The following is a 21,867-nucleotide window of genomic DNA, read 5'->3' as shown; positions in this document are numbered from 1 at the left end:
GCTTGCAACTGCAGCGGCCACTCTGAGGAGTGCACCTTTGACCGGGAGCTCTTCCGCAGCTCAGGCCACGGTGGCCGCTGCCTGCACTGCCGTGCCCACACAGCTGGGCCGCACTGCGAGCGCTGCCAGGAGAACTTCTATCGCTGGAGCCCGCAGACGCCCTGCCAGCCCTGCGACTGCCACCCAGCAGGTGAGTGAGCCGCACTGCCCCGCCCCCCCAACCTCACCCACCACCACGGGCCCCTGCTGCCCTGTGCCCTTCCTCCCCAGGCTCCCTGCGCCTCCAGTGCGATGACTTGGGCACCTGCGTCTGCAAGTCCACGGTGATGGGCTGGAAGTGTGACCGCTGCCTGTCTGGGTTCCACTCGCTCAGCGAGGGCGGCTGCAGGTGAGAGTGGCGGGGGCGGTAGGTGGAAATGGTCCAGCAAGGGCACATGGCAGTGAACTTGGGCTGAGTGACGGGAAGCAAGTGGGGGTTCCTGAGCCCCTCAGAAGGCAGAGTTGATGGGCATTTGGATAGATGGATAGAAGGTGGTACCAGGGAGCAGAAGAGGAAGCAGAGATGAAGGCTGACCCCCGAGGTTCTGCTTTGGGCATCTTGGCAAAGGGAAGCCATTCATAGCAAGGGGGACACAACTCAGGAAGACGCTGAGTCTGCAGTGCTCGCGGTGGGGAGGGGCACTGATGGGGACAGAGACAGGCAGGGGCTGCTGGGGTCTGGACCTCAGAAGAGGGATCTAACACATCTGCTATCACTTGATTGAGAAAATACACAGTGACCAAGAAAATGAAGCCGTTATAAATTCAAAAGCACTTTTAAATGAATTTGGCTTTGGTTAATTTCAGCAGTCTTCTTGTATATTTGAAAGGCAGTGGAAATGGCATTGGGAAGGTGGGGGAGGCTCAGATCTCTCATAGAATACCCAGTGGTTCCAGCATAACACTTGTCATTGGGTGGGGACCGGGATGCTTCTGCAGGGTCTCTCTGGCCTCTGGACCTTTGCATATGCCACTTCTATGACCCCAGAGCATTCTCCCCTCACTCAACACCCACTGCCACCTCTCCCTGGCCTGTGTCTGAACAAAGTCCTACTCATTCTTTAGTTGTCAACCAAGGTACAATCACTCAACTTCATCCCCACTCCAGGCATCTCACTGGTGCGGCCATGGACTCATGTATGTTCTCTCTCCGTAGCTTGTATCAAAGTCCAGCATCTACCTGTTTGCTGTCCATCCTCACTGGACTCTAGGCTCTGTGAGGACATCCATCTTGTCAGATGGATGGGTAGACGGATGGGTGGATGAGAGAACAGGTGCGTGGGTGGGTGATGGATAGAAGGATGGATACGTGGATCAGTGGATGGAAGGATGCACAGATGGGGGAGTGAGTGGATGAATGAACACACGGATGGATAGGTGGGTGGGAGGGGGCAGATGGTTAGCTATTCAGGTGAGTGAATAGGTCACTTCCTTTGCTCAGAGGAAGCCAGGGGGCAGGCTCTTGGGTCAGCCTGCCTCCTGTTCCTCTTGTGCGTCAGGAAGGATAGAGAGATTCCTTCCAATGAGGATGGGCTATTCCCACTCTGGAGCTCTCTCGTTGGACACCCTCCTCTTGTCCTGTCTCTTTGGCAGACCCTGTACCTGCAATCCTGCGGGCAGCCTGGGCACCTGTGATCCCCGCAGTGGGCGCTGCCACTGCAAAGAGAACGTGGAAGGCAGCCTGTGTGACAGGTGGGTGAACTGATCCAATAATAAGCCTGCTGGCAGTGACCTCGGTGGTGGTGGGAGAAGCACAGGGCATGGTCCTCCCAGACTTGGGCAACCTCACCACCTGGCTCTCTGCTTAGAGCACAGCGAATCTGACACCCAGGAAATCATCTAAAGACTTTATGACACTGCTTATCCTGTGACACACCACCACTGATAGTTCATAAGCTGTGAAAATACATCTTCTTGAAAAGAAAGAGCTAGAAATGATAGGAGAGATCATCTAATCCAGGGATAGCAACCACATCCTACTGGTACCACAATCCTCCCATCTCCGGCCCAGGGCAGACATCACTAATGGAGCACTACCACAACCCTCCCATCTCCCACCCAGGACAGACATCACTAATGGAGTGCCACTACAACCCTCCCATCCCACAACCAGGGCAGACATCACTAATGGAGCACTACCACAACCCTCCCATCTCCCATCCAGGACAGACATCATTAATGGAGCACTACTATAACCCTCCCATATCCCACCCAGCACAGACATCACTAACGGAGGGCCATCACAACCCTCCCATCCCACACCCAGGGCAGACATTACTAATGGAGCACCACCACAACCCTCCCATCCTACACCCAGGGCAGACATCACTAATGGAGCGCCACTACAACCCTCCCATCTCCCACCCAGCACAGACATCATTAATGGAGCACTACTATAACCCTCGCATCTCACACCCAGGGCAGACATCACTAATGGAAGGCCATCACAACCCTCCGATCCCACACCCAGGGCAGATATCACTAATGGACCACAGCAATCTTTACCACAAGCTCTACTGTAACCTTAGAATCCTTCTCTATGCCCTGCTCCAAGAAGCTCCAACCAATTGAGCTGAGACTCAAGCTTGTTTGCCATCTTTGCCATCCTGTCGTGGTACAAATGGAGCCTCTAAAGCTCAGTGAGGCAGAAGGGCTTTTCCCTAAACTTCCTGCTTCAGGTGTTCCTGGGCCTCCTAGCCCCAGCAGTGGGCTGGGGGACAAATGCTGGTTTATATTCTTGGGCATACTTGTCTCCTCTTCCTGGCTTCGTCTCTGACCTCTGAAAGCTTTGCAGTCAGCATGGGGCGTGCCAGGGCCTCTTTGATCCTCTGGCCACAGGCTATGTGGGAGAACCTGGCCCAGCAGTGCACTGTGGACCCCACTATTGCCAGATCGTGTTGGGCCTCTCCTGGGTCAGGAAGATGCCCAGCCTTGACTCTCACTTTGGCCAGCCCCAGGCCTCTTCCTCACCTTGTCTGCGTGTGGCTTGTGGGTCCTGGAGGGGGAGGTGGACACCCTTCTGGGTCTTCCTCCCGTAAGACCTCTCAAGCTAAGGAGACAGAGTGGAGTTGGAGGGCTAGATCCCACTAACTCTATTCCACTGCCTCTACCTTGAGGAGGTTCGCCTCTCAGCCTCACTTTACCCATCTGTGAAATGGGAGGACTGGGTGACAGGTTTGTTGGAGCAGCCCAGCATTGAGGTAACTGGCAGATTCTCATGAATCAGATTCCTCCACCTGGGTTGGTCTGAATGGGGTTTCTGGGCAACCCCCCCAACATCGTGCAAACCAGGAATCTGCATTTGTATAAGGCATCTGCAGGGCTCATTGGGAAAATGGCTGATTCTGAGGCTGGGGTTGAGAAAATACAAGATGAGCCTGAAGCATTTTGTAGAAAGCAGAGAAGTGCTTAAAAACAAAACCAGACAAAAACAAACCCTCAAAAGCCCCAAACCAGGACGGGGGCCTGTGTCAAAAGGACATAAGCGCCAACCTGGAAGAGTTCCCAAAGCTGAAACAAAATAAATAATAACAATATTGGATTATAACCCAAGAATAAAATAAATATCCATGAGTCCACACTGACATAAATAGATGCCTGAATAAATAAATACACGGGGACAAATCCTCCTTACAGCAGAATTCCACAGAAGAATTAGAAGTGGAGAAGGAATGAGGGGAATACAGAATCACAGTTAGAATATCAGAGTAACAGTCACTGTAGGCCTTAGCCCCTAATAAATGCTGAAATTCATGGGCAGAATTGAAGGAGAAACAAGATATTTGCATAGCCCTCAAACATCTCCCTCAAAAAATTTACCAATGACTGGGACTTCCCTGAAGATCCAGTGGTTAAGACTTGGAGTTTCCACAGTACGGGGCGTGGGTTGGACCCCTGGTTGGGGAACTGAGATTCCTCATACCCTGTGCCCCGCCCAGAAATTTCCTACCCACTCTAGTGGTTTCACCATAGGCCCACAATTCTTTGATTATTTCCCCCTCCCAGAGGTGGAGCTTAACTCCCTTCCTCTTGAGTCTGGGATGGATTTAGTGGCTTGCTTTTGACAACTAAAATATGGCAGTTTTACAGTGGAGGAACCTGGTGGCCAGCGCCTTAACCAAGCGGTGAAGGTTAACATCCCCAGTGATGTCATACATGACCGGTGACATCATACATGATCAGGACATCACACGGGTAGCAGTTACCCCAGTAAGATGTGACAAGAAGGGCACTTTCTCCCCCCAAACCCTTGGCCCCAGTCAGATTATGAAAAACCTCAAATAAACCCAAATGGAGGCATGCTGCAAAGTATTTAACCAGTACTGTCAAAAGTGTCAAAGAAAGACCTACAAGCTATTACAGATGAGAGAGTAAAGATTCAGTGAAATACACCACCATGCCCTGGATCAGATCCTGAAGCAGAAAACAGGCATTTGTGGGAAACGGGGAGAAATCCTAATAATGTGTGCTGCTGCTGCTGCTAAGTCGCTTCAGTCGTGTCCGACTCTGTGCGACCCCATAGACAGCAGCCCACCAGGCTCCCCCGTCCCTGGGATTCTCCAGGCAAGAACACTGGAGTGGGTTGCCATTTCCTTCTCCAATGTTTAGTAAATAACATTAATCAGTGTTAAATTCTTGGTTTTGATAAGCGCACCCTGGTAAGGTCAGACGTTACAATTAGGAAAAGCTGGGTAAAGATGCCATGGGAATTGTGTCTGTCATGTTTGCAACCCTTCTCTAAATTTGAAATTAAAGAAAATTCCCCAGTGACTCCAGGCTGCAGTTGGTCTAGCTGGGCTCCCTGAACGTAGCCAGTTCACAGGCCCCCGGGGGCGTGTCCTGCCTCCCTTGCAGATGTCGTCCGGGTGCGTTTAACCTGCAGCCCCACAACCCCGCCGGCTGCAGCAGCTGCTTCTGCTACGGCCACTCCAAGGTATGTGTGGCCGCTGCCCAGTTCCGGGAGCACCACATCCTCTCCGACTTCCACCAGGGTAAGAAGTGGTCCCCGCAGCCTCCTCCGAGGGCTCTGCTGCCAGCCCAGGTGGGATGGGCAGGCCTGCTTTGGGGACATCCAGTGATGAGGGGGATGGAAAGGAGGGGCAGCCTCAGGCCCCAGCCCCGGCGCCTCCCACAGGCCCACACAGTGGCCATGCCCCTCTGTGCCCTTCTGCACCCCCAGCACCTTCCTGCACCCCGGCTCCCTTCCAGTCCTTGCCTACTCCCTCAGTCTCTAGTAGGAGCAGGGGAGGGATGGGTATATGGCAGCCTCTGGAGTCTGAGGGGGATTTTCATTTCCTCCTCGGACCCCTTGGTATATCCTAGCGCTGGGGATCCAGGCTTGGTCCCCTGGCCTCCATTTGTTGAGCACTTGCTGTATGCTTGACACCCTGCTGAGCTTGTTACATGCATAGAACCTGAGGGATTCCCTGGCGGGTAGATACTCTCATTCCCATTTTACAGATGGGGCAACCGAGACCCAGAAAAGAGAGGTGACATAGTTTAGCTGTTGGCACCCCAGGTTCATCAGCTCCTGAGTTTTGCTCTTCATGGCCGTGCACGGCCTTCTTTCTGAGTCCAGGGTCCAGGGTCCCCAATTCCAGGTGGCTCTTTACAGCAGGAAAGCAGTGGCGCTCTGAACTCTGCCAAACATCATAGCCTGAGTGGGTCCCAGCCATGCCCCACTGAACCTCCTCCCCCAACCCCACCTCCAGCATCTCCAGGGAGATAGAGCCTCAGGGCCAGTTCTGGGGCGCCCCAGATGCAGGGGGCAGTGCGCCCTCTGCTGGACTGAGAGGGGCTTGGAATGGGGACAGCCCTGTGGTCACCTGGCCCAGAGTCAAGGATGTCAGCATCAGATGGGACTTGTTTTAAAAATCTTAGGAGAGCATCGTGATCTGTTCTCACTTGGCCCTGGCTTTGGCGATTCAGCCTCAGCATCCCATGTGATCTCACAAACACCCTCAGCCAGCAGTTCTCAAACTTCTGGATCTCTGGATCCCTTTATGCTCTTGAAAATCAGAGAAAATCTCAAAGTCCTTTTGTTTATGTGGGTTGTGTTTTCTATATTAAACATTAGAACAGTAATTTTAAAGTATCTGTGCATCAATTCATTTACAAATGACCACAGAACACTTATAACAAAAAAATAACTTCCGCCTGTGAAAAATAACTTTTTAAAAGACAAAAAACTTGGGGACATCCCTGGTGGTCCAGCAGGTAGAACTCTGCACTTCCACTGCAGAGGCTGAAGGTGCGATCCGCGGTTGGGAAACTGAGATTCCATATGCCATCGTGGTGTGGCCAAAAAGTTAAAAAAAAAAAAGACAAAAACCTTTGAGAAGAGTGGTACTACTCATGTTACCTTTGTGCACACCTCTTTAAGCCCTGGCTTAATAGAAGTTAGCTGATTCTTACCACGGCTTCTGCCATTTAGTCTATTGTGATATCACACATCTTGTAGCTCCTGGAAAGTTCTCAGCGTGAGAAAGAGAATGAAAAATGCAAATGACATTTTAATGTTACTAAAAAGATTGTTTGACCTCATGGACGCCCCTGAAAGAGTCTTAGGGATCTCCCAGGGTGTTCAGACAAACTTTGAGAACTGCTACTGGGGCCATAAGTACTTCATTGCCCCCCTTATGCATATGAGAACCTGGCCTCAGAGAGGTTAAGTAACTTGCCCAGGGTCACACAGCCAGCAAGGGGGCAGAACCTAGCCTAGCACCGAGCCTAGCACCGAGGAGCTCTGGACTTCCCCTTTCTGACCTCTTTCCCTTTCTTCTTCCCTCCCTCCTCACCCCTTGGGAGCCCCAGGTCTCCACCCTATTCTCTAGCTGTCTTCTGGAGAGTCTCCCCTGGAGGCCACTTGCTGTGTGCCTGACTGCTTGGTGAACTGCTGGGGTCGGGGGAGGGAAGTGGACCGCACTGGGACTGGGTTCCCACCCCCACCTGGCCACTTCCTAACCAGGGAGCCTCCTTGGGTGCAGTGAGGTTCGTGGCACACACACTTGGAAGGACAGGGGCGGTGAGGTCACAGGCGAGGGAGTTCTCTGAAGACCAGAAAAGCAGATCAAGCCCGATCTCATTAGAGACGGCTCACCATGGGGTTCTGGGGCCATGTCCTGTTATCTCAAAGTCCGTTGATGGGGCAGGGCGGGCTCAGAGGTCAGCCATGACCTTGCCCCATCAGAGGTGAGTCCCTGAAGCTTCTAGCTTCTCTCAGGGCCCCGTCCCATCCCACAATCCCGCCCTGATCTGGGCTGGGGCTCCAAGCTGCCTAGGTCTGGGCACAGAGCAAGGTCCCGGCCGGCTCCCACCCCCACCTGGCCTGTCTCTAGAGCAGTCTCTCCCTCTCTGGGTCCTGTTGTTTCAGGCAGCACTCACACCTCTGGGGGTCATCCTAGGGACCCAGGGAAGGGTGTGAAGGGGGAGGGGGCAGAGGTCACCCTCCAGGGCCTCACGGGGGGCTTGTGTGTGTTTGCTGTCCAGGAGCCGAGGGCTGGCGGGCCGGAAGCGTGGGGGACCCAGGACATCCTGCACGATGGAGCCCGGGGGGGCTCCTCCTGGACCCAGAGGACGAGGAGGCGGAGCTCACAGCACCAGGTACCCGGCACAGGCAGGGGCGGGGCTGCCCATGTACTTGCCTTGTGACCGCTGTCACAAAGTGCCACCAACCCAGTGACTACAAATGTGCTCCCTTAGTGTTCTGGAGGTCAGAGTGTGAAACGAACTTGCTGGGCTGAAATCAAAGTGTGTTCTAGCTGTGTTCCTCCTAGAGCTTCTGGGAGAGAGTCCCTTCCCTGGCCTTTTCCAGCTTCTCAAGGTGGCCCGCACCCCTCTGCTCATGGCCCCTTCCACTCTGAGGGCAGAGGCCTGAAGGAAGGGATGATGGGGTGTCCACTGATCCCCTTTCCTTCTGAGTTGTGATTTTCCGCTTAAGTGAAAGTGAAAGTCGCTCAGTCGTGTCCGACTCTGTGATCCTATGGACTATATTTAAGCGCTTGACTAATACAGAGAAACAACAGAGTCAGAAGGCTAGGTGAGGGCCCCTGGTCCTTGGTGTATGTGCCTTTTTTCGGCTAGAAGCAAGTTCTGATTCCCGTGGAAAATGTGGCCCGTAGGGCCATCAGCCCCCCAGCTTAGTCACGCATGTAGCTCTCCTACCTGGGACTTGCTGGAGCCTCACTGAACTCCCACATACGCGGGTCCCTGAGGACTCTGAGCTCATGGGGCGTCTGGCATTGTGAGTGCTACATGAACGGGCAGACAGGTACCACCAGAAATACGGTGTCTCCACCACCAGGCATACTGAATCTCCCCGCTCCCACACAGACTCTGTTGTCCCCTGGCACGTCACTTCCAAAAGCCAAGTTTCAAGACAAAAGTCTTAAGAATGTCAAGATAGGATAACCAACAAGGACCTACTGTATAGCACACGGCGCTCTGCTCAGTGTTATGTGGCAGCCTGGATGGGAGGGGAGTTTGGGGGAGAATGGATACATGTATGTGTATGGTTGAGTCCCTTTGCTGTCCCCGCTGAAACTATCACAACATTGTTAATCGGCTATACTCCAGTATAAAATAAGTTTAACAAAAAAATGAGTGTCAAGATAGCGGCAGCAGAACATTAAACTGGGTGTGGGGCCCCCGGTGATTGGCAGGGTCACATGCCCCTGAAGCCAGCTCTGGCTGCGGAGATGTCGGCAGGCTACCCTCAGGATCTTCTGTGCAGGATCCCTTTGAGTTTGTAGTTTTATCTTTTGAGAGTTTAATTGCCAACAAAATCAATATAGACATTAAAAATCCAGCTAATTAAGTGAAGACTATCAAAGCCTTCATCTCTTGTCTTCAGAGAAGTTTCTGGGAGATCAGCGATTCAGCTACGGGCAGCCCCTCACATTGACCTTCCGGGTCCCCCGCGGCTCCTCACTCTCCACGCAGCTGAGGCTGGAAGGGGCGGGCCTGGCCCTGACTCTGCGGCATTCCGGCTCACCCCGCACCCCGGACTCCGGGCAGGCGGGGGAGGTACGGCTGAAGTTCCTGTAAGTGTCCTGCTGTGTTCTGAGTGATGGGGTCGGGTGGTCGGAGTGGGCCCTGAGATCCAGGCACATCCGTTCCCCTGTGGTCTGGGGCGTCCTGCCAGGGGGTTCTTGGCACCACCGGCCCCTCTCACGACCCCTGGCCTCAGGATCTGCTTTGACCCCTCCCCGGGCCAGGCTGCAGGAGACCTCTGAGGACGTGGACCCTCCGCTGTCTGCCTTCCACTTCCAGCGGGTGCTCGCCAACCTGACTGCTCTGCGCATCTGGACCAGCGGCCCCCACAGCACCAGCTCTTCCGGTCAGTAATGACCAGGACACTGTCCAGCCCCCAAACAAGCGAGGCCCCTGGGGGCTCTTTCATCATAGCCTTATGGAGTCTTCACAGCCAGAGATTATCGTCCCCACTTTAGCACAAAGGGGTCTGAGGCTCAGAGAGGTCGAGACACTTGCCCAAGATCGTATAACCAGTAAGGGCAGTAGGAGTGGATGCTGAGGACAGAGGCAGGGGCTGGACAGGTGAGGAGGCTGAGGATGGACAGCTCTAAGGGACACAAAGAAACCAAGAACCTGACGTGGCCACACCAGGGTGGAATCCACCACTGCCAGGAGGCTGGACCCTGCAGGGCTCTTTGATAATGATGACCACAGGGGCCAGGCCAGGATTCCCCAAGGGGTCGGCTCCCCCTGCTGGTCATTAGAGGTGTTGCACCTAGAAAAAGCCTGGTTTCCAAAACCTCTTGGAGAAGGCAATGGCACCCCACTCTAGTACTCTTGCCTGAAAAATCCATTGGACGGAGAAGCCTGGTGGGCTGCAGTCCATGGGGTCGTGAATAGTCGGACACGACTGAGCGACTTCACTTTCACTTTTCACTTTGACGCACTGGAGAAGGAAATGGCAACCCACTCCAGTGTTCTTGCCTGGAGAATCCCAGGGACGGGGGAGCCTGGTGGGCTGCCGTCTATGGGGTCGCACAGAGTCGGACACGACTGAAGTGACTTAGCAGCAGCAGCAGCCAAAACCTCTCAACCAGCCTGCTGAGTCATCACAGCTTCAAGCCTACCTTCTCACCACCTCTCATCCTGGTCACTGGGTGATCGCCTTGGTGGCCCTCTCCCTGTCCCTGGTTCCTCTCTCTTTCCTAATGTACTTTCTCTCCTCCTCCCCCACCCCGTGCCTATGTGTGCCTAGACCAGGCATCCTCTGTATCCATTTTTAGAACAGATCTGTGGCTCAGTGATAAAGGATCCACCTGCCAATGCAGCAGATGCAGGTTCAATCCCTGGGCCAGGAAGATCCCCTGGAGGAAGAGATGACAGCCCACTCCAGTGTTCTTGCCTGGAGAATCCCATGGACAGAGGAGCCTGGAGGGCTACAGTCCATGGGGTCACAAAGAGTCGGACATGACTGAGTAGCTGAGCACACAAACATGCACCCCTTTACTATCTGGAAATTCCCAGATATTATAACCTACCTAGACACAATTTTTAAAAATCAATATAATATGTTAACTGTAATACACAATAAATTAAAAAGTGAATGATATTTAAAAATAACCATATGGGGACTTCCCAGGTGGTCCAGTGGCTAAGACTTCATGTTCCCAATGCAGGGGACCTGGGTTCAATCCCTGGTCAGAGAACTACATCCCACATCATGCTGCAAATAAGAGTTCACGTGCCGCAACTAAGAAGCCCACATACTGCAATGAAGACCTGTGTGTGTGCGTGTGTGTGTGTGTGTGTGTGAGTGAGTCGCTCAGTCATGCCCAACTCTGCAACCCTGTGGACTGTAGCCCACCAGGCTCCTCTGTCCATAGGATCTCCCAGGCAAGAGTACTGGAGTGGGTTGTCTTTCTCCTCCAAGGGATCTTCCTGACCTGGGGATCGAAACCGGATCTGCTGCATTGCAGGTGGATTCTTTACCATCTGAGCCACCAGGGAAGCTTCATATAAAGGTCTTTTATCCTCATGCAAGCATGTCTTCAGGTCAGATTCCTCAAAATGGAAATGTGAGGCCAAAGAGTGTTTGTTTTCTGTTTTAACGCATGCTTCAGCAAGGCTGTACCTATCTATATTTTGATGCCAACTGTCCACTCTCCTTGTCTATTTGCCTGCTCTAGTTTTTCTCTAGCGTTAACAGATAGTTTTTCTATTTTGCCTCAAGTTTCTAGTAGTTTTCTGTGGGAAAGTTGGTCTGATGGGAGCTACTCCTCTGTTACTAGAGGCTCCCAATTCATCTTCATACATCCCCATGTGTGAGTTCCCCAAGCCACCATCCTCCACTGTCACTGGAAAACGCTCACCAAGCTGAAGGTTGTGAACAATATCAGTGTTTACATGTACATATTTATTTGGCTGTTTATTTATTTATCTGGGTCATAGTTGCAGCATGTGGGATCTAGTTCCCTGACTAGGGATCGAACGTGGGGCTCCTGTATTAGGAGCACAGAGTCTTAGCCACTGAACCACCAGGGAAGTCCCGTAAACGTATGTATCTTTAATAACCAGTGAGAGTAAGCGTCTTCTTGTAAAATTCCCAGCCATACATATTTCTCCTTCTGAAAGTTACCAATTTTTCCTGTGCCCTTTGTCCTTTTTTTTTAATTGCAATTGACCCATCGACTGCCTTTGTGAACGTGGGCCAGTGCCCTGTTACACAGGTGAGTAGGAAGGTTTGGTGGAGAAACACGTGCATGGAGCTGTCTCCTTCTCTCTCTCTCTCTCTGCAGGTCCCGTGCTTCTGACTGAGGTCCGGCTCACATCCGCCCGGCGGGGGCTGTCCCCACCAGCCTCCTGGGTGGAGACTTGTTCGTGCCCCCAGGGATACACCGGCCAGTTCTGTGAGTCCTGCGCTCCAGGATACAAGAGGAACACGCCCCTGGGGGGTCCCTATGCCAGCTGTGTTCCCTGCACCTGTAACCAGCATGGTACCTGTGACCCCAACACAGGCAAGTCTCCCTGCACTTCCGCCACCCCCAGGCCACCTGGGCTACTCCCAGAGCAGCGAGAAGAGCACTGACCTGAATGCGGCCAGCTGCGCGTGTGTGAGTGATCACTGATACTGATAAGACGGTGTCCTCAAGTTCCTCCATGTGCTAGGCACCTTTTTATAAGCTGTATCGTTGGATCCTGCAAAAAGCCCTGGAGGTGCCAGGACCCTTCCGGTCCCATGTCACAGGTGTGGGACCTAAAGTGCAGGGAGGCGGCTTGGCCAATAGGTGGCAGAGCTGCTCCTCTCTCAGGTCACTGCCAGTGACGGTCACCCCCACTTGCAGCAGAGGAAACCCCAGCGGGGAGACCAGTGGCCCTGGGCCGGAGCTGCCAGACTGGGCCTGGACACTGGCCTCTCACATGGGAGGTGGGAGGGCTGGCGCCTTGCTGCTCTTCTGCAGCTTCTAGGGTCTCTGCAAAGGGAAATGCCTTTTCCCCGCTGTCAAAGGACAGTAGCCTGGGAATCAGCAGGCCGGCCGGGGTGGGGGAGCACCCACAGCATGAAGGGCTCCTTCCTCCTGGTGCCCAGGCAGGCATCACTAGTTGAACCAGATGGAGCCTCGTGATCCTTCCATGCGGGGCTCTGGGAGGGTCATCTCATGAGATGGGACTGGTTTGTTGTCCCTCAGAGCCCCTTGCCTTGGCACAACTTCCAGCTCCTTTTGGGCAGGTCTTCATCTGTAAAGGGTGGGGGCACAGTGGTCACTGCTGCCCTTCCTGGGCAGATGGAGGAGTAGTGAGTATGCGGGTGCTGGGCAGAGACAGAGGCCATGGAAAGCACTCCTGGGTGCCCCCCGTGCTCTGCTTGTCCACCCCGGATCCTCTCTCTTTCCTCTATTCACCCCAGTCCTTGATGAGTGCTGCTGGGGGGGCGCCTCTGGGAAGGGGTGGTCTTGCTTAACCCCTTCTGAGCCAGGCTCCTCCCTTAGTCCCTGGCAGTGGCTCTGAGCAGACTCTAGACGCCATGGGGCTAGAGAAGGGGGGTTGCAGTGTCCCCTTCATTAGAAACCAGTGGGCAGGAATTCCCTGGTGGTCCGGTGGTTAAGACTCCACGCCTCCACTGCAGGGAGCCCAGGTTTCATCCCTAGTCGGGGAACTGAAGATCTGTTGTACATAAATAAATAGAAACCAGTGGGCAGGGAGGGGAGTTCCATTCTGTGAGGCCAAGAAAGCCTCTAGAAACCCACAGACCCCCTAAATGGGTTTCCTCACATTAAGGCCGGAATCCTGGGTCCGTGTCACTGTCCCTGAGCTTAAGAGGGCTTGGAGGCTTCAATTTACAGAAGGAAACAAAGAAGCCACTGAAGAGGGGGAAAAAGAATACTAGAAGCAAACACTGGCGGTATCATCAGCTGGTTCATTTATGGGTTTCGGGTTATCAAATAATAATGATGACAGTAATAATTGTGTGTCAGAGGCTGTGTATGGCTGCACTGAATTGTGATGAAAACCTGTTGAGATCAGAGTCATGTGTGCCCATTTTGCAGGTGAGGAGGTTGAGGCCCACGGGTGCCCAGCTTCACATGGTCAGTAAGTGGTGGACGTGAATGAAGGTGGATGCTTCATCCCTGGGCCGTGCTGCCTGCACCGTGGAAGAGGCCGCACCCCAGTTCCCACCCCAGGACGTGCTCGGTGGCCCCCGCGCAGGAGCCCGCCCGTCTTGTGCGGGGTCTGGGTTCAGGCGTGGTGACCAGGTGCTTGTCTCGCCCCTCAGGGGTCTGCCTGTGTGGCCACCACACCGAGGGCCCGTCCTGTGAGCGCTGCTTGCCAGGTTTCTACGGCAACCCCTTCACAGGCCAGGCCGACGACTGCCAGCCCTGCCCGTGCCCCGGACAATCGGCCTGCACAACCATCCCAGAGAGCGGAGAAGTGGTGTGTACCCACTGCCCGCCGAGCCAGAGAGGTGAGTGCCCGGGGACCCTGTCTCTGCCAAAGCTCCAGGAGTCAGTCCTGGGTCCACAGATGAGGGAGGCCTCACTTAGGGGTGTCAGGCCTGACCTTTGGGAATCCTGAGTCTCATAGTCTGATAGCCAGGGCCGTGGGCTGCTGTGGGTTCCTGGCAGAACTTGGACCACTGAGCATATCCAGGTGGGAGTTTGGAAATCGTCGTGTCCAGCCCTTCCCCAACCCACAGAGCCTGGATTAGTAGCTTAAGACGGAGCTCTGGAATCTGTATTCCTGTCATGTTCCTGGGAACATGGGAATTCCCAGGCAGTCCAGTGGTTAGGACTCGGAGCTTTCAGTGTCGTGGGCCTGGGATCGATCCCCGGTCGGGGAACTAAGATCCCACAAGCTGTGTGGTGTGGCCAAAAAAACAAATGTAGAAACAAATAAATAAATAATTTTAAAATGTCTCCAGGTCATGTGTGATGCAAAACTCCCCCCTCCCCAGTCCTCTCCCTGTTCCCCATTCCTGCTCCAGGAAGCAGAGTCATCCTAGACATCTGATAGTGTAAAAAAAAAAAAAGTACACAAGAGCTTTATTGAGATATTATTACTATACCCCCTGACTCACCCATTTAAAGTGTGCAATTCAATGTTTTTTTTTTTTATATTTGCCGTTACTGATTTTTCAAATTTTAGCAAAATACGCATAACTTGCCGTTTTGACCATTGTTAAGTGTACAGTTCAGGGCCTTAAGTACACTCACAGTGCTGTGTAACCATCACCGCTATCCACCCCCAGAGTTTTTTATCATCCTAAATAGAAATTGCAAGCCCATTAAATGATTATCCCGTAGTCCCCCCCCCCCGCCCCCTCCTCTGGCACCCACCGTTCCAGTTTCCATCTCTCTGAATGTGAATATCCCAGGCACCTCAGGTAGGTGGACTCAGACGATATTTGCCCTCTGTGTCCGGTTTGTTTCACTTGGCGTAACGTTCCCGTGATCTCAGATACCTGGTTCTACATTTGGGACCACTCTGAAAGCAGCTCCCTTGGGACTGCCCTGGCGGTCCGGTGGTTAATACTGCATGCTTCCAATGCAGGGGTTGCAGGTTCGTTCCCTGGTCAAGGAGGTTCTGCATGCCATGTAGTATGGCCAAAAAAACCCTGAAAGCAGCTCCCTGACAGCTAGCAGGTTGGGGAGGTGCTCCAGAGCAGGGATCCCCAGGAACTGCAGGAGTGAGGTCCCACCTCAGGACCCTGCCCCTCACCATCATGCTGCTCCTGTGTTTCCATAACCTTCCCCACATTCCCTGGCTCCCCACCTGTGGCTTCCCCCAGTCTACAACTCAAGGGGACTCCACTCAGTGAGAGAGGGCAGACAGAGAAGTTACCCAAGGGAGGACTTCCAAGGAGGAGGACACTGCTGTGCACAGGAGGAGCCCTGGGAAGAATGCGAGGGTGGACATTAGGGCTTTGTGCCAGCTCACGTCTTTATCACGCCAGCATCCTTCAGGTCCCGCCAGAGCTCAGCACACAGGGGACTCACCCACACAGTCTGGTCCGGGACTGACCGTGGTCAAGTCCTGATCCTTGCCTGCCTCGCTTGCCTACCACCCTGACCCCTCGCAGCTGCCTCCTGCCCGGGGAACTGTCCTCAGCTGGTCCCGGGTGGATGGCAAGTTAACTGCAGGGACCACATTCTTCATCACTGGCTTCAATCTGCCCCTTGGCCATCTCACTCCATCTCTGTTTCAGAGTTTCAAAGCCAGTCTACCCTCTACCTTCTGAACTCCATTCAGATTTTTCTTTTCCTTCCTTTTCTCTCTTTTGTCTTCTCCTCCTTAGTCATCCACTTCTCCATGTTCAAGGTTGCCTGCCTTTCATCGCATTAACTTGATTTCCACCTTAGTGACAAACTTTGAGGATGTCGGGAGCCCACAGCTGTTTTTCACAATGACTGTAGCTACTTTTTAGATTATAATTTAAGTAATACTCATTGTAACCAATGAGTAAATTGTTGGGAAAAGTGTAAAGGAACATGAGTGCCTGCAGGCACGAAGATCATTTAAGATGCCCACCATCCTACCGCCCCCAGGTCCCCCATCGTCTGTTTCATGTGGATATGCACAGAGAGGTAGGCATGTTTACCAAGAACAGGCTGACACTGCATGAAGCCCGTGGAACAAGGATGGCCCTTGATGCCTCATCTGTGTTCAGGGTGGACTTCCCAGGCCATGACCCTCCAGAAACCTCCTCACACACTGTCTTTTCCGAGACTCACAGTAACCCTAGGGCTGGAAGATGAAGCCACAGCACCAGATCAAACCCAGGAAGCAGGGCAGGAGTAGGAAATAGATAGTCCAGAGGGAGTTCAGAAGCCATGAGAAGCAGAACAGGCAAAGGGGCCGGAAACCACAAGGAAAAAGCAACCCCAGCTGAGGGAGAGAGATGGGGGAGGGGACGGTGACAAGGAGGGTGGCAGTGATGTTGAAGATGGAGGCAAGGAAGATGACGACAAAGAGAGGGATGAGCAAGATAAGGGTGACGATGATGAAGACCATCAATTGATGCTAATGATGAAGGTGGAGATGGTGGTAAAGGTGACGATAACGAAGATGCTGAGTGAGGATGGAGAGTGATGCCCAAGGCCATGAGGAAGATAAGGGTCAAGATGATGACCGTAGCGATGAGAATGATGGGTGAAAATGATGACATGAGGTGACGTCCACAGAGCTTCCTTGGCGGCTCAGTGGTAAAGAATTCATCTGCCAACACAGGAGACGCGAGTTCAAGAAGATCCCACATGGTGTGCAGCAGCTAAGCCCGGGTGCCCCAACTATTGAGCCTGTACTCTAGAGCCCATGGGCCACAACTACTGAAGCCCACGCACCTTAGAGCTCTGCTCTGCAGCCAGAGAAGCCACAGCCACGAGAAGCCCTCGATCTGCGATAAGAGAGTAGGTCCCACTCTCCGCAACTAGAGAGAGCCCGCGGGCAGCCGCGAGGACCCAGCGCGACTGGAAACGAATAATGCTAAATCAGCCACGGGCGAGAAATCGACCAGACCCCGCATCATCCGGCTGCCACTCACCTCTGCAGATGAAGGTCGTGATGACGATAATGATTATGTGAGGAAGAGGATGGTCAAGGCGCTGATGAAGAGAATGGTGAATGAGGACCAGATGGCTAGGAGGGTGATGATGGTGAATGGGTAATACCAGCCACTGCTGCTGATCATGAACCATGTGCCAGTATCTGGGCTTAGTGCTTTGCTCGCCAAACCTTCTCAAGGGTCCTTTGAGGTTGCTGCCTTTATTGTCCCTGCTTTGCAGACTCGGAGTCCAAGTTCAGCAAGGCCCAGCGGCTCGCTTAAGACCACAGGGCCAGCTGGTGGCCCGGCTGGGCCCTGGCCCCAGGTCAGCCTGACCCCAGAGCCCGTGCTCCCCTCCACCAGGAGCCTTGCAGGAGCTCTCTTGGGTTCCCACCCACCCTCACCCCTCATGGACCCAGCAGGCCAGGCCCCTCGTTTCTGCTCCTCCACACAAGCCTTCTTTCCCAGGGCGGCGCTGTGAGATCTGTGATGATGGCTTTTTCGGGGACCCACTGGGGCTCTCTGGGCGCCCCCAGCCCTGCCAGCCATGTCAGTGCAGTGGAAACGTGGACCCCAATGCTGTGGGCAACTGTGACCCCCTGTTTGGTCGCTGCCTGCGATGCCTGCACAACACGACAGGTGCCCACTGCGGGCACTGTCGGGAGGGCTTCTACGGGAGCGCCCTGGCCCCTCGGCCTGCAGACAAATGCACACGTGAGTACGAGCCTCCCAGGCCCGCGGGGCAGGGCGGGGCGGGCTCCTTCTCCACCAGGTCCAGCCGGCTGTTCTGCAAGGCTCCTGTGCAGCCTTAGGCAGGTTACTCACCTTCTCTGTTGCCTTGCCAAGAAAGTATAAGGGTTTGTTTTCTTCTCCAAGGTTCTTTCAGCTTCGGGATCTGATCAACTCTGACCCTGTGACTTTTTTGTTTTTTTTTTTCCTGCCCGGATGGTTTAGCACTGATCTCACGCTCTGATGTTGGCACCTGAGACTGTCCCAGATGGCCTGTGGCCCTCATCATTTTGTCCCGCCCCTGGGCTTCCAAGATGCTCAGCCCTCTGGGCCTTCGAGGCGTGCACCAGCTTGTGGGAGGCTTCCAGGAGTGGCCCAGGGAGAAGCTCAGCATTTGTGCCCCTGCTCCATGCAGCCCCTGTCGGCCTCTTGTTTTAGGGGGGCCCAGGAGAGCAGACTCAAGTGACTCAAAACAGTGGGAGCCGGGTCGGCCCCTGACCCCCACAACCGAGTTTCTGGCCTTCTCTGCAGCCTTGTAGGGGGCTCAGAAGGGCCACCCGCCACCATGGCCATCTGACCTGTCTCTCCAAGGACATAGAAAATGGGCTGAGACTAGCACCGAGCCCTGGAGCCTTTTTTCAGAAATGGCAACCCACTCCATCGTTCTTGCCTGGAGAATCCCAGGGACAGGGGAGCCTGGTGGGCTGCCGTCTATGGGGTCGCACAGAGTCGGGCACGACTGAAGCGACTTAGCAGCAGCAGCAGCAGCAGCAGGAGTCTGAGCTGAATGGGAGTCATCTCCCTGGGCTCCCCACCTTCTCTGCCTCTCTGGAACCCCCTCGAGGTGGAACAGATGATCTGCAGGGTGCCCTGACACCCTTTCCTTCCCCTACTCCCATCCCACAGCCTGCAGCTGCAACCCGGAGGGCTCAGTCAGTGAGCAGAGACCCTGCGACCCAGTGACCGGCCAGTGTTCCTGCCTGCCCCACGTGACCGGACGGGACTGCGGCCACTGCAGCCCAGGCTTCTATGACCTCCAGCCCGGGAGGGGCTGCCGGCGGTGAGTGGGGTGCAGCTGGGGTGCCCTTCCCCTGGGGGTCCCCCCAGGATGGAAGAATCCACCAGGGAGCCTCCAGGCCCACTGCCAGGTGCCGTGAACTGATGGGGGACAAGGGGACGATCCCTTGGGGGTCAGATTCACCGCCCTGCCAACCCAGGATTCAGGCCAAGAGCAGCCCTGAGGGACGTCCAGGCGGGCGGGAGCTGGTTCGGGCTCTGCTTCCTTGCTCAGTAACTCGGTCGCTCTGTGACCTTTGTGGCCACAGCAGCAGCTTAGATAGCGTATTTAGGGAGCAGCGGAGGGCTCCAGGGACATGCCCCGTGAAACAAATCGGTTTCTTTCTGACCAGACTGTCTGTCTCATGCTTTCAATATGCTAATTGCCTTGTGATTTTCCAACTGAAAGGTATAGTCCAAGATGTATATATGAATATGTCCCCATACCCTTTTCGGGAGGTGGAGGGGGAGAATTTTGTGAGACTGTGCTTCCTGGGCTACAGCTTGGAGGAGACTGTTGGACACGTTCCTGCACAGAGAAGGGACCTCGTCCACAGAGGGCATGGTCCCGAGGCCCCATGCCAGCCTAAGATGACAGAGGCGGGGCTGGGAACGGCCTAGAGCTTGTCCCAGACCAGGGTTCCTTCCCTTCCCTTATTGTAGCTGCAAGTGCCACCCGTGGGGCTCCCGGGAGGACCAGTGCCACCCCAAGACCGGGCAATGCCCCTGCCGTCCAGGCGTCGAGGGCCATACCTGTGACCGATGCCAGCTGGGTTTCTTCGGCTTTTCTGTCAAGGGCTGCCGTGGTAAGGAAGCCGGGTCCTTCCTGGGCTGCCCAGAGACGGAGGCTTCTAGGAAAGAGGATCAGTGGGGGGATGGCTGAGCAGCAGGAAGGAGACAGATCGGATAAGGGGCAGGTCTTCTTGGAGTAGATGTGGGAACGTGGAGTGAATGAACAGAGCAGAGGAGGGGCGCAGAATCTAATCCTAGATGCTACTACTGACCTCCTGAGTGCCTGGGGCCATCAGATCACCTCTCTGCGTCTCACTTATACGTGGACTGCATGGCTGTCCTAAACCTGCCTGGTCCTCAGATCCCGGGGACACTGAAATAACTCAGGTTCTTGATCATCGTCTCCAACCTTCTGAATCAGTCTCCTGGGAAGGACCCAGGAAGGTACTTGAGCTGCCCACGGGGATCAGGAGCATCTGGGTGGCCAGAGTTGCAGGGCACCTGGGGGTTCTCGTGTGGGGTGGCCATCAGGGCTCCCAGTGCCATCTGCACACCCCTCCCCCAGACTGCAGGTGCTCCCCGCTGGGTGCCACCTCGCCCCAGTGCCACGAGAACAGCACGTGTGTGTGCAGGCCTGGCTTTGTGGGCTACAAGTGTGACCGTTGCCAGGACAACTTCTTCCTCACGGCCAGCGGCAGGCAGTGCCAGGAGTGCCCATCCTGCTACGCCCTGGTGAAGGAGGAGGTGAGCCCTCCCCATCTAGGCCCTGCACAGGCCGGCTGTACCTTCTGTTCATTTCATGCCCCCAGCGAACGCCTGCTCTGTGCTGGGCGCCAGGAAGTGCCCACTTATCCTGAGCCCTTGGTCTTTCTGGGACTACCGGCCACCTCCTTCTTGTGCCCACCCAGCCATCTGGCTCAGCTCTCCCCTCTGCCCTTTCCCGGTTCCTGAGTGGACAAGAGAAAAATGGGCCCGGCCTTATGTCCTTCCCCCCTACCAGGCTGAGGTCTCACACTTACTCACATTTGGTGGGATGAGGACACAGGTGGCCCTTCGTGGGGAGGGTCAGAGGGAGGGCGATGCTCATGCTGGAACACAAGTAGAACCTCAAGCAGGGAGGTGACGTGGAGCAGGGGTCAGGAGCATGACCTCTGGACCCCAGGAGCATGACCCCCAGCCCTGTTAGTGGTCACGTGCCCAGGCAGGTGACAGCCTTGGTAAGCTTCAGTGGGTCTCTCCTACTCCAAAATGGAGATGCTTCAGACCTGCGACCCCTTTCCTGAAATCAGTGAGGCCAGCTTTTGGAATGATGGTGCTGTAGAAAGATAGGATGGTGTGTGATGGATATTGGGTACCACTCCCAGCAGTGCCTGGGCCAGCTGCCCTAATCAAGCCCGTTGATACATCTGCAGGAACACAGGTGAATGTTCACACCAAGAGGGTAGATAAAGATCACAGGTAGCCTTGTTCAGAACATTTACACCATGAAGGGAAATAAAGATCATAGGTAGCCTTGTTCTAAGTGAATTCAGGGATTTTTTTTTAAACCTGATTTTGCCATCCTATGCAGAATGGAAATCTTTGAGGATTTTCAGAGCATTTTGGACTTCAGAATCAAGGAGAGAGCTTGGGACCTGTATCCCCCACCCCTTAGGGTGGTTGCAAGGTGAACGTGAGCTGGCGTGTGGCTGGTGGTCACTCACACCTGGCTCCTAGCAAGTGCTCCTTAAATGCATTTATTGTTCATATGATTGAAAGAACGGGGCTAGGAGATGGAGCAGAGTGCTCTCATTCCGTCTGCAAGGATCGCGTGTCTGCTCCATGCCAAGTCCTGGGGACATGGCAGGACAGACAGAAATCCTCCTGAGGCTTCCCTTCCCACCCCCCATCAGCAGGGCAGAGGTGTGATTGGCTGAATGCCAGAAGGCAACACTTGTGGGGATGGCAGGCCAGGAAGAAACCAACAGAGCTGTCCAAGCAGGACTTCAGGCCACCAGCCTCACACACCCTTCCCTCCCTGACCCCTCCAGGCTGCCAAGCTGAAGGCCAGGCTGACCCTGATGGAAGGATGGCTGCAAGGGTCTGACTGCGGCAGGCCCTGGGGACCACTGGAGATTCTACAGGGAGAGGCTCCACGGGGGGATGTCTACCAGGGCCCCCACCTGCTGCAAGGTACAGCGGGAGAGCAGAGTGGGAGACTGGGAGGCCAGGGGAGGGGGCTGACCGGTCAGATGCTCACCGTGGAGCCCCTCAGTGTGGCCTCAGGATGCTTCAAGGGCTCTGGGCTCACCCCTAGAACTCGC

At 54.6% G+C, this 21,867-nt stretch overlaps 1 protein-coding gene across 2 annotated transcripts in view; it reads left to right on the top strand.

Annotated features, from left to right (window-relative positions):
• Positions 1 to 21,867, top strand: part of LAMC3 (laminin subunit gamma 3) — a 67,634-nt gene that overhangs the window by 27,767 nt on the left and 18,000 nt on the right. For both annotated transcript variants that reach the window (XM_086324509.1, XM_086324510.1), the window contains exons 5-18: positions 2 to 190; positions 271 to 388; positions 1,633 to 1,731; positions 4,894 to 5,030; positions 7,528 to 7,641; positions 8,891 to 9,080; positions 9,255 to 9,376; positions 11,808 to 12,026; positions 13,784 to 13,972; positions 17,516 to 17,761; positions 18,683 to 18,836; positions 19,496 to 19,638; positions 20,130 to 20,308; positions 21,595 to 21,736. In XM_086324509.1, coding sequence (XP_086180635.1) covers positions 2 to 190; positions 271 to 388; positions 1,633 to 1,731; positions 4,894 to 5,030; positions 7,528 to 7,641; positions 8,891 to 9,080; positions 9,255 to 9,376; positions 11,808 to 12,026; positions 13,784 to 13,972; positions 17,516 to 17,761; positions 18,683 to 18,836; positions 19,496 to 19,638; positions 20,130 to 20,308; positions 21,595 to 21,736 — 2,241 coding nt within the window. The remainder of the gene's footprint in view (position 1; positions 191 to 270; positions 389 to 1,632; positions 1,732 to 4,893; positions 5,031 to 7,527; positions 7,642 to 8,890; positions 9,081 to 9,254; positions 9,377 to 11,807; positions 12,027 to 13,783; positions 13,973 to 17,515; positions 17,762 to 18,682; positions 18,837 to 19,495; positions 19,639 to 20,129; positions 20,309 to 21,594; positions 21,737 to 21,867) is intronic.

The sequence above is a fragment of the Bos grunniens genome, chromosome 11 (genome assembly GCF_055505025.1).
Source record: "Bos grunniens cultivar Pamir isolate PY7600 chromosome 11, Bosgru_T2T1.0, whole genome shotgun sequence".
Classification (NCBI taxonomy): domain Eukaryota; kingdom Metazoa; phylum Chordata; class Mammalia; order Artiodactyla; family Bovidae; genus Bos; species Bos grunniens.
The sequence above is the reverse complement of the archived record's forward strand: the minus strand, read 5'-3'. Positions and strand labels throughout refer to the sequence as shown.